Raw genomic sequence first — 12,362 nt, 5'->3', positions numbered from 1 at the left:
AAAAACTGCCAGTGTGCCCGATTCAAATATAACTACCAAGTGTGCCCGCCCAAAAATTAACCGCATTCTGTTTGGAGATCAGACGCAATCCTCGGTGCAGAGCTTCGCTAATAAGCTGGGATCCGCATCATTATGTGCAATATGTTATGTCTATTAACAGCGCTGTGCGCGCCCAATTCAAAATAAACTTTTATTTTTTTAGATAGGCAACCAATAACGATTTGTCCTTAAATTAGACACCTGAAATAAATATATTACAATCGTTATGATAATTCTGAGCAAGAATATATATAATTGAAAGGATGCCTATGCCTTCGTCGCGAAAATCGGCTAAATACCACAGCAATTCAACACAAAATATATCTTAGAACAATCGATTTAAAAAAATATGCCTATCATTAACCAAATTTTGATACTTAGTTACTTCTATTACTTTATTTTTATAAAAGCGCTGCACCAATTTCAAAAGCAAGACAGTAATGCGCCAGATTTTAAATTGCCCCTCTCTTTCGCACGCCTGCTCAAGGATAACAGCACTTTTATAATTGCAATGCTTTACTGTAATGCAAAACTTGGCTTTCGATCAGCTGACTAAGTCCTTATACTGTTGTTTTGTTCACTCTTTCCCATTCGATAAGTATTCGATAGTTATGGTGTTCAAATAAACTCAAATTGAAAGGTTTCAAAATAGAACTACGTTAATAAACTCATTGTCTGAATATAAAAATTAACCAAAAATGAAGGAAAACCCACACATTCTAGTTATAAGTTCTTTTGGATTCGATACCTATCGGTAACGTTTATTTTCAGTGTCACCTATCGGTAACGTTCAATTGCAGAATTTCGAGCACCATTTGTTGATTACTATTTAAATTTCCCAGTTCACCGCCGTCTAATCCTCGTCAAAGTTGTCACCCGGAATCGGGCTTACAGGTCGTATCATCATGCGCGAGTTTTTCGGTTTGAGAGTTCCGTTCCGCCAATTCATCCAGATGATTGCTGGACATAATCTCTGGTGGACACCATGTTCTCCATTTAGATTGGACGGTGTGCAGCGACCGAGCCACCATCCCCCGCCGTAACTCTCGCCACAGGTGGAATCTTCGGATGTTCCAAGATCGCTACGACGATCGTAGGTGCTAAAATCCGTTTGGTTGTGCTGCTGCAGGGCATCTGGAAGAGAGCCCCGGAAGCCTCCCTCCACAAAAAGCTGATAGTTGTAGCCCTCGCTGTCCAGCCGGAACACGGAGTACTCTGCCCAATCCATTGGCTCCTGCTCCTCCTGCAATTCCACTCTCAGCTTATGATCATCGCGATAGAGAATCTTGTGCGTGAACTCGTTGCCAAACCAAAAATCTCGGGATAGATTGCCGAAACCCGCGCGATACTCATCCCAACTGCGATTAAAGTTCTCGGGGGGATCGAAGGCGCCACCTCGGTTCTGGATCACCGTCCAGGCGGGACCATCGGTGGCGAAGGCGCAGTAACGCTCGTAAAAATCTCGCTGGATTTCATTCCTCTCGGCAACCAGAAACTTATAGACGCCATCAACTCGAACATCTTCATCCAGTTCATAGCAATCCGATTTGGCAGGCTGGTAAAAGTCTAGACGAATCGCCAGGTGAGTTCAAGTTTAAAGATTATAATTTATAAGTACTGATTCTTACCAACTTTTGGTAAGACATTTTCTTTGGAAACATCTTTCAAAGCAGATGCATTTAAAGAACTTTCCAGGGGATTAAATCTAATTTGCTGTGCTATATCATTAAGATCTTTACGATTCTCGTCTTGATCCAGTCGCTTGAATAACTCAGCGAAAAGGAGCGATAGCTCCTTTAAATGATCTTCCTTAGAGGAGGTTGTCCTCAGTGACTGCACATCCCCATCGGAAAGAAGTATCACCCTGCTAAGCACACGATGCAGATTGATCTCCACACCTCTTAACCTAAGAGCCTGTCTGTCCAAAGTCTTTCTAATCAAGATCAGCTCCTCCAAAGTTTTTAAGCCAATATCGGATTTTCTAATCCGACTCAGAGTGTGAGTGCCGCCCAGGAAAACCGAGCTCCATGCTAGCAGAAAAATCAAAGAAAGGTTCTTTAAAAGAAAACAAAGATATCAGTCCTTAAAAAAATGTGATATTCCTTTAAATCAATTTGTTGTCCGCTCTTACCATCTCAATACCAAGTTCATTCACCAACTAATGAAGTCAGCTTGGAAGTTTCCCCACACACATGTTGTTAAAAGTTCGCCATCTGCTGATGATCCCAATAGATCATTCCTGGCTCTCCATGCCATGTGTGTCATTTTTACGAATATATATTCTGTATTTCAGCGGTCCTTAGTTAATCTTCACATTTCGGTTGTATTTCTTTTCAAGTTTTAACGAACGAATCTGGTTTCTAGCTTTGCGGTGAAACATACGCAATAGATATTAAAAATCGAAATTAGAATAAACATTTTTACGAACATAGCCGTACTAGGTTTGCTTATGGTTTTGTTTTTTTTAAGTTTTTAATTGCTACAATTAGCCACTAACGTTTAAAGTAGAAATGAAAACGCCTAAGCAACTAAAGTACATATACATACATTTATCGATCGATCGTTTTTCACATTTCGCCTTCGAATTCCTCTCCTCTTTATACATTTACAGTTGATAAACTTTTTAAAATATATGAAATACGGGCCTAAAGCCAGTTGATTAATTGTTAAGCTAAAGGCTAAGGGGTAAGCTTGATCAATTTACAGATAATCGATTTGTTTAGTTTAGTTGTTATATCGTTTGTGTGCAGGTGCGAATACATTTCAAATCTTCAGCTAACTGCTCTCTTGGCATTTACATGTTTATGTATGCATATATTATAATTAAATGTGTTTATATATATATATATTTAGATTAGCTTAATATTTTATCATTAGCGCACTTTGGCTTGAAGCCCAAGTGGGTTTGTTGTTTCTGCTTAACCGCCGACCACTTTTCAAGCCGAACACACCCACCATGCCCGCCCGACTTGGTGAGTGCGTTCGATGATCTCCTAACGATTAGTTTACATTTATCAGTAACTGCTTAGCTCTAGGTTTACTTTTATTTACACTGAATATTTCAAGAGTTTCGCTTCTGCTTCGTTTGTTTTGTGTACTGTTGTGTTTCGCTTATCTGGGTTTTTGTGGGTTTGTAAAACTAAATAACTTAGACGATTGCTTAGAATACGCAATGCTGTTGTGAGTGCAAATCAATCCGTTAAAAACAAGTTAAAACTGTTGCTCTGCGCCGGCTGATTTGTGTTGTGTGTTGGAGTTTAAAAATTGACAAATTCTTTAAACGACTTAAATCACGAAAACGAAAGTTATTTGCTTTGGGTTTGGTCTTAGATGCGTCTGCTGCGAACGCCCTCGGTCCTTGTCTTCCACTCCGGATCGTTGGGATCGTCGTCCTCGAAAGGATCATCGGCCATATCCTCCTCAAGCGCATCCGGATCGCCCAGATAGGCATCGATCGCCGCATCGTACAGAGTTTGCTCGGCATCCGGGGTCGATTGCTCCTCATCGTCTAGTGGCGCCAAATGATGTTTCGGGTAGTCGTCGTCCACCTCCTCCAGCAGCATATCCTCCTCTTCCGGCTCGGAAATTCCACCTTCCCTTAACCCCTCTGTGCCGTTTATCTTTGCTACCGCAGGATGACTATTTAGCTGACCATTTAGCTGCCCATTCAGCTTAATCTTGGACTTGCTGCTGCGCCGACTACTGCTGCCTCCCGTGGAAGTGTTTCCGTCGCAGTTTGAGGATATAGACTTGCTCTTGACCCGCTTGGAGCCAGACGTCGATTTGGGCGTCGCATACGTCTCGGCTAGCATTCGCTGGTAGACCTCTTCGGAGAGCGGAAAGTGCAGGGGTTCGAATGGCGACGGCATCAACGCATAGGGCTGTTCAATAATAATGATTGTTTCTATTAGGCATTGTAGATTCAAATATTATCTTATATAACTAGATATAGTTGATGGATTATTAAGAACGGGATATTCGATAGAATTTGCAATAGTTGATCCGGCTTTTATGAAATAGCCATAAATTCATAAATTATTAATAATTTTGTAATTCAATTAATTGGTTTTCAGTTTTAAGCGTCAAAATTTTCTTTTAAATTTAAACATTTAATAAACATTTCAAATTTATTAAAAGTTTAAATATTACATTTTGACAAACATGAATAAGGATTATAAATTATAATTTAAATATAATCATGTTTGGCTTTAAACTCGGACAAAAATTAAAAATCTAAAAATCTTTAATCCAATAAGTCTCAATAGAAATAATGAATTTATTTCTGTTTTGTTTGTGTTATTCATAACCCTCTTTTCGACTTACCTCCCGCAAATCGGGCGTCGCGCTGCGCCTTTCCACCTGATCCTTTAGCTTGCTGGACGTGGTTCGGCGTCGGGATTGGCGCGTCTGTCCGCCCACCAGCAACTCGCCGCTGTCGTTAAACCCGTCCAGTGGATGGGCCAGCGGCGAGGGAATGCTTTCGTTGTCGTGCCCAGCACAGCCCATGTGCGGAGCTGGCGAGGCGGGATCTGGTGTGTTGGCGCCACTCGATTCTGCGCGACTATCAATGCGTCGATTCGCACGGGATCGAGTGCTCCAAGGGAACTTGAGGAAAGTCTCGAAACGGCGACGCTCCTCGAGCAGAGCGCGCTGATGTCGCAAGATGAACGCCTCATCCGAGAGATCCTCCTCGCCGTGCTCCTCCTCTTCATCCTCGCGGTTTTCCGACTGCAGTTCCATCACCTGACCATTGGCCTTGGGCTTGGTGAGCTCGTCGGCTGGCTTTTCCAGCTTGGGTCGTTTAGGCAGTGGTAGTTCTGAGGCTGGCTGAGCAACGATCTCCTCCTTCTTTTCGACAAATTTATCATTTGTATTTTTTGCCATATTGCCGTTGAGCTTGGGCTTGATCGCCGTTTCCTTCCGCTTATCCTCCTTATTTTCCACTTGGTTATCTACCACTGCCTTGGATTCATCTTTCTTGGCATTGCCATTTACCAGTCCATTTTTATTATTATTGTTGTTGGTATTAATATTTATATTGTGCTTAACTGCCTGTTTGTCCCTTAACCCATTAACTTTTGGAGGCTGCAGCACGGCCGGCTGTTGTTGGGGTTCCTCCCGTTGTTGCGATGGCGGCTGGGGTTTGGGTAGCTCATCCGACGTTGATGCGGCACAGCCATTGCTTAGTTTACACTCCGCTGACTCATCCAACGAATGTTTTGCCTTATCATTATCACTGTCTACAATGCGCCACCTTAAAGAAAGATAGGGGTGGTTATTATTGTTTGCCTTTATACGGGTGAACGGTTTAAGTCCAAAAATATTGATCAACAATTTTCCTTCATACAATAATTTTAAGCATAATAAAAATTTAACTTTGGATATTTTTAACTAATTGTGTTATGCCTCCCAACGTAAACTGCTTCCCGAATCCGTACGCCTTTTGATAGCAGTACCCTATTAAATACTCAATAACATGGACAACTTACTTGGGTATGGGTATCTCCTTGTAGGGAAGAATCTCCATTTTCGACTGGGCCAACATGCTGTATGGTATAACGATGTTATTGATGTCGTAGATGGGACGAACTCGACGCTCCGAGGTTCTAAAAAGAAAGCAAAAAATTATTTGGCAGACCATATTTAAATTATTTATTATTATTATTATTATATGCAAATCATTCAAAGATCATGAGGATCCTACTTAGTCGATCTTTCAATTCTACTTATAACCCTTAAATCCATGCTTACCTCTCATTTCGATGGCTGTGGGTGGGCGAGGAGTTGCGGCGACTTCTGCTCTGATCCCCCCACTGATCCCCGTATCCGTTGAGATGTTGGTTGTTGATGTTGCTGCCGTGTTGATGCTGCTGCTGTGTGGAATTGCTGCTGCTGTTGCTTGCGGATTTACGTGACTTCTTAGAGCCGCTGAGTGCCGAGATCGAGGTTGAGGAGGGACTGTGGTGGCGTGGTTGTTGGCGTTGGCGAGAGTCTGGCCACAGCGAGCTGGAATTGCTCGCTCCAGTTGGGTGTTGTGGTGGCCTCCTGCCCTTGGCCGCTGCTGCTGTCGCGTTATATCCATGGTTTGAATGCGGGACAGGGACGAAACGGAGACAAAGAACGGAATGGCAAAATAAAACAATTGGTGGAGGAGTTTTGTCGTTGTTGTTGTTGGTGTTGTTGTGGAATTTCGTGTTTTGGTTGATCGATGCAAAGAAAAAGAAGAAGAAGAGATGCAAAAGATTGTTGTTGTTTTATGTTAATAACAATTATCGAATTTCGTCATGTTTACAATAATTTACTGTTGGCCACAAGTGGCGTTGTAGTAGGCGTAGTAGAAGAAGAAGTAGTAGCAGTACCAGTACCGTTTCCGCTATCCCCTCCCCCGACGCCACCGCTTCCGCCAACTGATCCTCCAGCAGCCGCTGCTTTAGCTCCGCTGCCAGCATCCTTATTTGAGTTGTTGTTGCGCTCCTTGCGTCGTATATAACGCCGCTTGACCGCATCGCCCGACCGACGGCTGCCCGCCTGTCCGCCGATCCCGCCGGAGGCCAGCGCCTCGCGCTCCGCCTTCCACATGGCCTTGACAATGGCCTTGGCCTGGCTGCGCATGACGCGGTACTGCCAGTCCGGCTGGCGGGCAACGGCCTCTAAGTGCACCGACTGGCTGACATCTGCAAAAAACAAAAGAGAATCATGTTTAGAACATTTGGAACATTTAAGTAATCAAGCTCGTTTCTGGCATTTATTCTGGGTTTTACACTCTCATAGAAGCCAATTCATTTTAAAGAAGTACCTCAATTTTCATTTGCGAAGAATTGAATAAAGCCTTTTAACAGCACATATTATATAAAATTATAAAAAAAAAATTCAAAAAGGTTGAAACCAGTAAATTTAGTTTATACTGGACATTGCTTTTAAACTGTTATTATCAATTAATTCAAAACTGAATTTAAATAACTTTTTAAATATGAATATGCCTTTAAAATGTTTTTTATTTAATATATTCTGACGATAGTGGAGCTTTGTAGCTGATAAAAAATATATTGACAAAAACAGGGGATTAAAAATAAAACGAGATCTTCAAGTGTGAAACCCAAAAAGGCCTTTTTAGTGGAATGTCCCACTCACCGCTGACAAAGCTGAGAACAGGATGGTAGCCAGCATCGAGCAGCGCCACCCGGTTGGCCGGCATCATCGTCTCGACCAGATCACGGGGCGCTGTGGGATCTGTTCGACCCGTGCACAGAGTGCATGGCACCTGCGGCCACTGGCAGCCGCACTTTATGTTGCTCGCCCGTGCGGCCTTCTTGGAAATTGTGTGCATGTTCGTCGTCTGGAAGAGCTTTCGCTTGCGGAACTCCGAAAGTACCAATGGCCTGGCCCGACTGCAGAGATAGTCGGTTGCTGGCTCCTCCTTGATGCCATTGGCAGGCGGTGGCAGCGATGGCGATGCCTTCGATGTGGACTCCAGCTGAACCTTGCCCTTGGATTGGTTTAGCTCCCAGAAGAGGTCACTGTGCTGACGGATCTTCATCTCCAGATCGGCCAGTTGGGAGCAGAGCCACGACCAGCGCAAGGCTATGCCTGCCCGATCTCTCGAGTATCGCCAAACAGCGCGTCGAGCGCTGGAATAAATAGAATAGGAAAAGGTTTAATTATTCAGAAATAAATGTGTCACAAAAAAATAAAACAATGCAGATAAAGAACTTTGTAAAAGCATTTTTTTTTTAATTTTCCGTGCAATATAATAAAACTATGAATCAGAAATTTATAAATTATTTTTTCTTTGTGTTGATTTATACACATTGAGAAAGATTCACTCAGGGCTACCAAAAACCAAGAAAATTGGTTAAAATCTACCATATACAAATTTAACTGTCAGAAAAGGGACGCCTCCAGAAACTAATTTAAAACAAAATATTTGTGGCAGGAACTTCTATACTTCCTAGTTTATCGAACAGACGCTTAATCGAATTCACTGATCTATGAACTGACAGAAAAAGGCGGCTACCAAGCTCAAATTCCTCAGTACCAAAACGGAAAGAAAACATATTGATTGTTAAATCGCCCCGAGCTACTATAGTTATATTTCCGAATACATTAAAACAAGATGGAATTGCTGTACTCACATGGATAGCGACAGCTGCTGGGTATTGTTGTAGGTAACCATTTCGTCGGCGGACTCGCCACCGGAACTGGACTCCGTGGCGTCCGAATCGATGGCGTTCTGCACCTCTCGCAGCTCCGTGTGCAGTAAACCGGCCACATGGGAGAGCTCGCTGGTCACGTAGGTGTCGTAGCCGGGCACGATGTCATCCGCCCGCGGCGTATTTGGATCTGTTATGGATCCCATCGTGCCTGGCGCCAAACCAGATGTTGAAGATGCAGAAGCTGCTGCTCCCGTGGCCATCGTAGCATCCAATTGATTCTTTCGCGGACGCTTTCCCGGCAGCGCTGAGCTGTTGGAGTTTTTGTACCAACTGGAGGATGGCGCGAGGGTAGCCGAGCTCGCACTGGCTGTTTGACAAATCTGCTGGTTCCGGGCCGCCGTTGTAATATGCCGGATTACATTACTCATCTGGCTGGCGGGCAGTGGATGCTTGTTCTGCTCCTCCCAGAAGGCAGCACACGGACGTCCGGAGACAATCGATAGGACGGTGGCCTCCTGATCGGTCAGTGTGGCACTCCTCGCTGGAATAGGCGCCTTGTGGGAACTGCGGGCGGACCACTCCATGATGCCGGCCACTTCTTCGCTTGTGTGGCGGCACATCTGGCGCGCCTGAAGCTTGCGCATCCTGAGCAGCATGGACTCGATCCGGAGCGAAATCAAGTGCTGTTGCTGCTCCAACTCAGCATGGCTATCCTGCCAGGGCCGCTGCTCCTGTTTGATGCCCACATTCGCCTGAGAAATGCTGCTGGCGAGAATGTTTGTGCTGCCACTGCAGCTGGGCTTCACGTCAGGCAGCTCGACGACATTTTCAGGAGCCGCCGCAGGCAAAGGCGCCGCCGGAGCTGCCTCATTCCACACCTCGTCGAAGAACTCGCAGATGGTATCCGGATTGACATGGCCACCGTCGAATGTTTTCAACGCCTTAAGCACCTCCTCGATGTCCTGATCCTCTAGCACAGCGCCAACGGCTCCGTCTTTAAGAAAATTAATTGAACTGGAGGTGCTCTGCGGCGTCATTTGTTGATGTGTGGCATTGAGTGGCGGCTGCTGCGGCCTGCTGGGCGTCACGGGTGTTTCTTGCACGGGAGTTGGAACAGAAGGCGGAGGCACCACCTCGTCGGGCATAGCACTGGCATTGCCATCCAGCTGACTGAGGCGCTCTGAAAAAGTAATCCAAGAAAACATTGAAATGAGGCATTTCATTTGACGTAACACTGTAGACTTACCCTCTATATTATCTGTTTCTATCTTTGGCAGCTCCTCCGCTGAGGATACCAAGGTATCCCCAGCCACACCGCTTCCGGAACTTGCAGAACTGGTGGCCACTGCCAAAACCGAGGCAGGCGTGGCCGGCTCCTTGCCCAGGCTCACATCGGGCAAGGTTTTCCTTAGGCAAATTTCTGCAGAGATGGTCTCCTCAAAGTTAATAGTCAGATCCGCTAGCAGCTGGGCCGTGGAATTGTCCTTGGGAGTGGAGCTGTTGCTGGTGGACGTGCTGCTGTTATTGTTGTTGTGCTCCACAGTGGAGGTGGAGGCCACCGCAGCATCCGTCGTGGGATTGGGATTACTGCTGCTGCTGCTGTGTGGAGTGGGGGCGGTGCTTAGCCCCATTGGATCATTGCTGGCTTTAACGCCGATGGATTTTCTTTTGTTATTAATTGCTGGCGAGGATCGCAGCTGGTGCTGCTGCGGGGAGGCAGCCAACGAGGCCGCCGCCGCGGACGAACGGGTGACCCGCGTGGTCGCCGTGGCTGGCGTGGGTGTTGCCGGTTTCTTGGCCCCTCCGGCCGCTCCTCCTAAAACTCCTCCGCTTTCCGAGGAGCTGCGGGCCGAAGGCGAGGCGGTGCTGGTTAGTTTCTCCTTGGGACTTAGTGGCTCGGCTGTAAGCGCTGGGGCCATCGTTTTGATGCTAATGCGGTGGCCGACTGCTGCGGCATTTGGTCCGCTCGATTCCTGGGGTACTCGATGCTAATCCTGTCCAGGATTTGAAAACAAGGGCTATTATTTCGACAAAACGACAGCTAAATCAACGCATTGACAAATTCTAGGCTCACTATTTGGGGTTTTAAAAAAGCGTTAACACATTACTGTTAAATTGGAAATTGGCCGTTTACATACTATTTTTGTGAATTTTATTTATCTTAGTTAAAACGCCCGCCTCCCAAAGAAATCGTTTTTTTTGTCTTTTCCGGCGTGTTATGTACATATGCTATATGAACACGCACACATAGCGACGCTCTGGCCAGCAGGAGAGACAGTGGGAGCGAAAGAGAGGTCAGAACGCGCGCTATTGCACACTAAGATGCGCAATAAAAAAAACTGTATAGAACTCACACACACACAGACGCACAGACAGACAGTCAACTTTACATACTGACGAAATCATTGCGGTTGCTCTCGAAAATCACAATTTTCCAGGATTTTTCATCATTTGCTGTAGGGAAATTGGCGCCAGGTCGCCATGTCTTTATGTAATTTCGTTTATTGGGATTTTCCACCACAATTAGCTCTATCAAACGGAAAATCGCGCCTTTACATACACACACACACACACACGCACGTGCAACTGTGTGCTCCACTATTTTCAGTTATTTACACAATCGCATTTATTGTATTCCACATGTCTTTAATAATTCCTATCAAATTTAAATCGGTTTTAAGTATTTTCTACCCAATAATTTTCATATTCTAGCGTAAATGGTAGTAAAAAACGTTTTCAGCGCGAAAGTATTCACTAACACATGCACAAACATCGATGGCAGGCAGCACGCAAGAATTTGTAAATTACTTAAAAATTAAGTATATTTTTTTACTTATACGCACAATTTTGGCCGTTCCGCAAAAGTGCCACCGCACTATTGGCAGAAATAATTTGGCTTACACAATGGCGTGACTCGCACTGGGAATTATTACGGTACGGTTCTCTTCACGGATTTTTTTCCTCATTTATTTTTTTCATTGCTTTGCCAAAACGACGTGTATCGAAGCTGTACGCGTTTCTGTGCCAGACCAAAGTACGATGCCGCTACGATAGTTGTCTCCCTCTCGCACATAGGCCGTCTATGGCGGTGGCGCGGCGCAGGGCCCAGTGTGCGAGCAGAACAACTAGTTGGTAAGGATGTGAAGTATATTGAGTATCGATATTCTTGCGAAAAATATTTATATCGTGAAATTTTGTTGCCTTTATCTTACTATCGATATTTTTAAGAATCTTACTTTGCCGGAAAAATTTTAAATAATAAAATAAAACAACAAAGGTTAAAAGGTCTTGAAAATATAAGAATTAAAATACGAACTTCAAAAAAATTTTGCTATTTCTTCGATGTGGCAACGCAAAATGCAAGCCAACTTTGCACAGTTTTCGAGGTTTGTTTATTTTTTGGGACAAAATTTATTTGGTATGGGAATATTTATGGGGTCTTTTGATATAAAGCCTTCATTTGCTGGCTTCAAAACGGTATTAACGTCTTATATCGAAACTACTGAAAGTGTAGGCATCGATTTCCTGGGCTGGCGTAAATTCCGTCTTCGAGATTTTCGAACTGGGACTTCCTTTAGTCTGAAGCCAATGTTTCCTGCAATTTGTTGGGGATATAAAAAGTTTGAGATGGTTATCAATAACTAAGGAATGAATTACATTTCGTTTAGCTCCGCCAGCGGAGCCTCCAGTTGTCCTTTGACCGTTCCATCCCGTGTATTCATGCACCAGCCCTTAACACCCAGGTTATTAGCCGCCTGTTCCGTGTACTAGATCAAAAGAATCTTACCAATATAAGTACATATATAACGCTCTGGGCACTTACCTTGCGGAAAAAGACACCTGCAATGGTTAAATAAGAGTAAGATAAATTGGATCAGAAAAGGGAAAGATTACCTTGCACTCGTCCAAACACCTCGAAATTGCAGGCAAAGAGTTGCTTGACAACTCCAGACCCTGCCATTGTGTCGTCGGGATCGAATTTTCGAAGCCTCGCCAAATTATCAGCGCCTGGCAATATCAACAACCACAGTAAAACAAATGTTCTGACAACCAAAATAGAATTATTATAAAATATGGCCATAGTGACCGTGGCCAGAGCGGATATAAACAAAAAAAAAATACCAAAATATACTTAGCGTGCTTATCGATATATCGATTCTATCGTGTGTG

General features: G+C 44.4%; 3 protein-coding genes across 12 annotated transcripts; all 3 read right to left on the bottom strand.

Annotated features, from left to right (window-relative positions):
• Positions 1–867: 867 nt before the first annotated feature.
• LOC108037189 (angiopoietin-related protein 7) lies at positions 868–2,175 on the bottom strand. Its single transcript, XM_017113711.2, has 3 exons — positions 2,171–2,175; positions 1,668–2,094; positions 868–1,605 (listed from the first exon to the last, which is right to left on the bottom strand). The coding sequence occupies exons 1-3, from the start codon at positions 2,171–2,173 to the stop codon at positions 893–895; spliced, it is 1,143 nt and encodes a 380-aa protein (XP_016969200.2). The 5' UTR covers positions 2,174–2,175; the 3' UTR covers positions 868–892.
• A 125-nt stretch (positions 2,176–2,300) lies between these two features.
• On the bottom strand, positions 2,301–11,299 carry LOC108037111 (flocculation protein FLO11). 10 transcript variants are annotated; one of them, XM_017113601.2, is made up of 9 exons: positions 11,094–11,291; positions 9,439–10,186; positions 8,172–9,372; positions 7,171–7,667; positions 6,342–6,713; positions 5,791–6,103; positions 5,529–5,645; positions 4,363–5,293; positions 2,301–3,920 (listed from the first exon to the last, which is right to left on the bottom strand). In XM_017113601.2, the coding sequence occupies exons 2-9, from the start codon at positions 10,109–10,111 to the stop codon at positions 3,366–3,368; spliced, it is 4,659 nt and encodes a 1,552-aa protein (XP_016969090.2). In that variant the 5' UTR covers positions 10,112–10,186; positions 11,094–11,291; the 3' UTR covers positions 2,301–3,365. The 10 variants fall into 10 exon arrangements, with proteins under 10 accessions (XP_016969090.2, XP_016969084.2, XP_016969097.2 ...); XM_017113595.2 differs by having other exon boundaries at positions 11,036–11,290; XM_017113608.2 differs by having other exon boundaries at positions 5,791–6,100; positions 11,036–11,290.
• Positions 11,300–11,518: 219 nt separating this feature from the next.
• LOC108037208 (acylphosphatase-2) lies at positions 11,519–12,299 on the bottom strand. The gene is made up of 4 exons (XM_017113733.1): positions 12,087–12,299; positions 12,016–12,032; positions 11,850–11,959; positions 11,519–11,787 (listed from the first exon to the last, which is right to left on the bottom strand). The coding sequence occupies exons 1-4, from the start codon at positions 12,271–12,273 to the stop codon at positions 11,673–11,675; spliced, it is 429 nt and encodes a 142-aa protein (XP_016969222.1). The 5' UTR covers positions 12,274–12,299; the 3' UTR covers positions 11,519–11,672.
• Positions 12,300–12,362: the final 63 nt, after the last annotated feature.

Source organism: Drosophila rhopaloa, unplaced genomic scaffold, assembly GCF_018152115.1.
Source record: "Drosophila rhopaloa isolate 14029-0021.01 unplaced genomic scaffold, ASM1815211v1 contig_167, whole genome shotgun sequence".
NCBI classification, from domain to species: Eukaryota; Metazoa; Arthropoda; class Insecta; order Diptera; family Drosophilidae; genus Drosophila; species Drosophila rhopaloa.
Note: the sequence above shows the minus strand (reverse complement) of the source record. Positions and strands in the feature narration are given on the sequence as shown.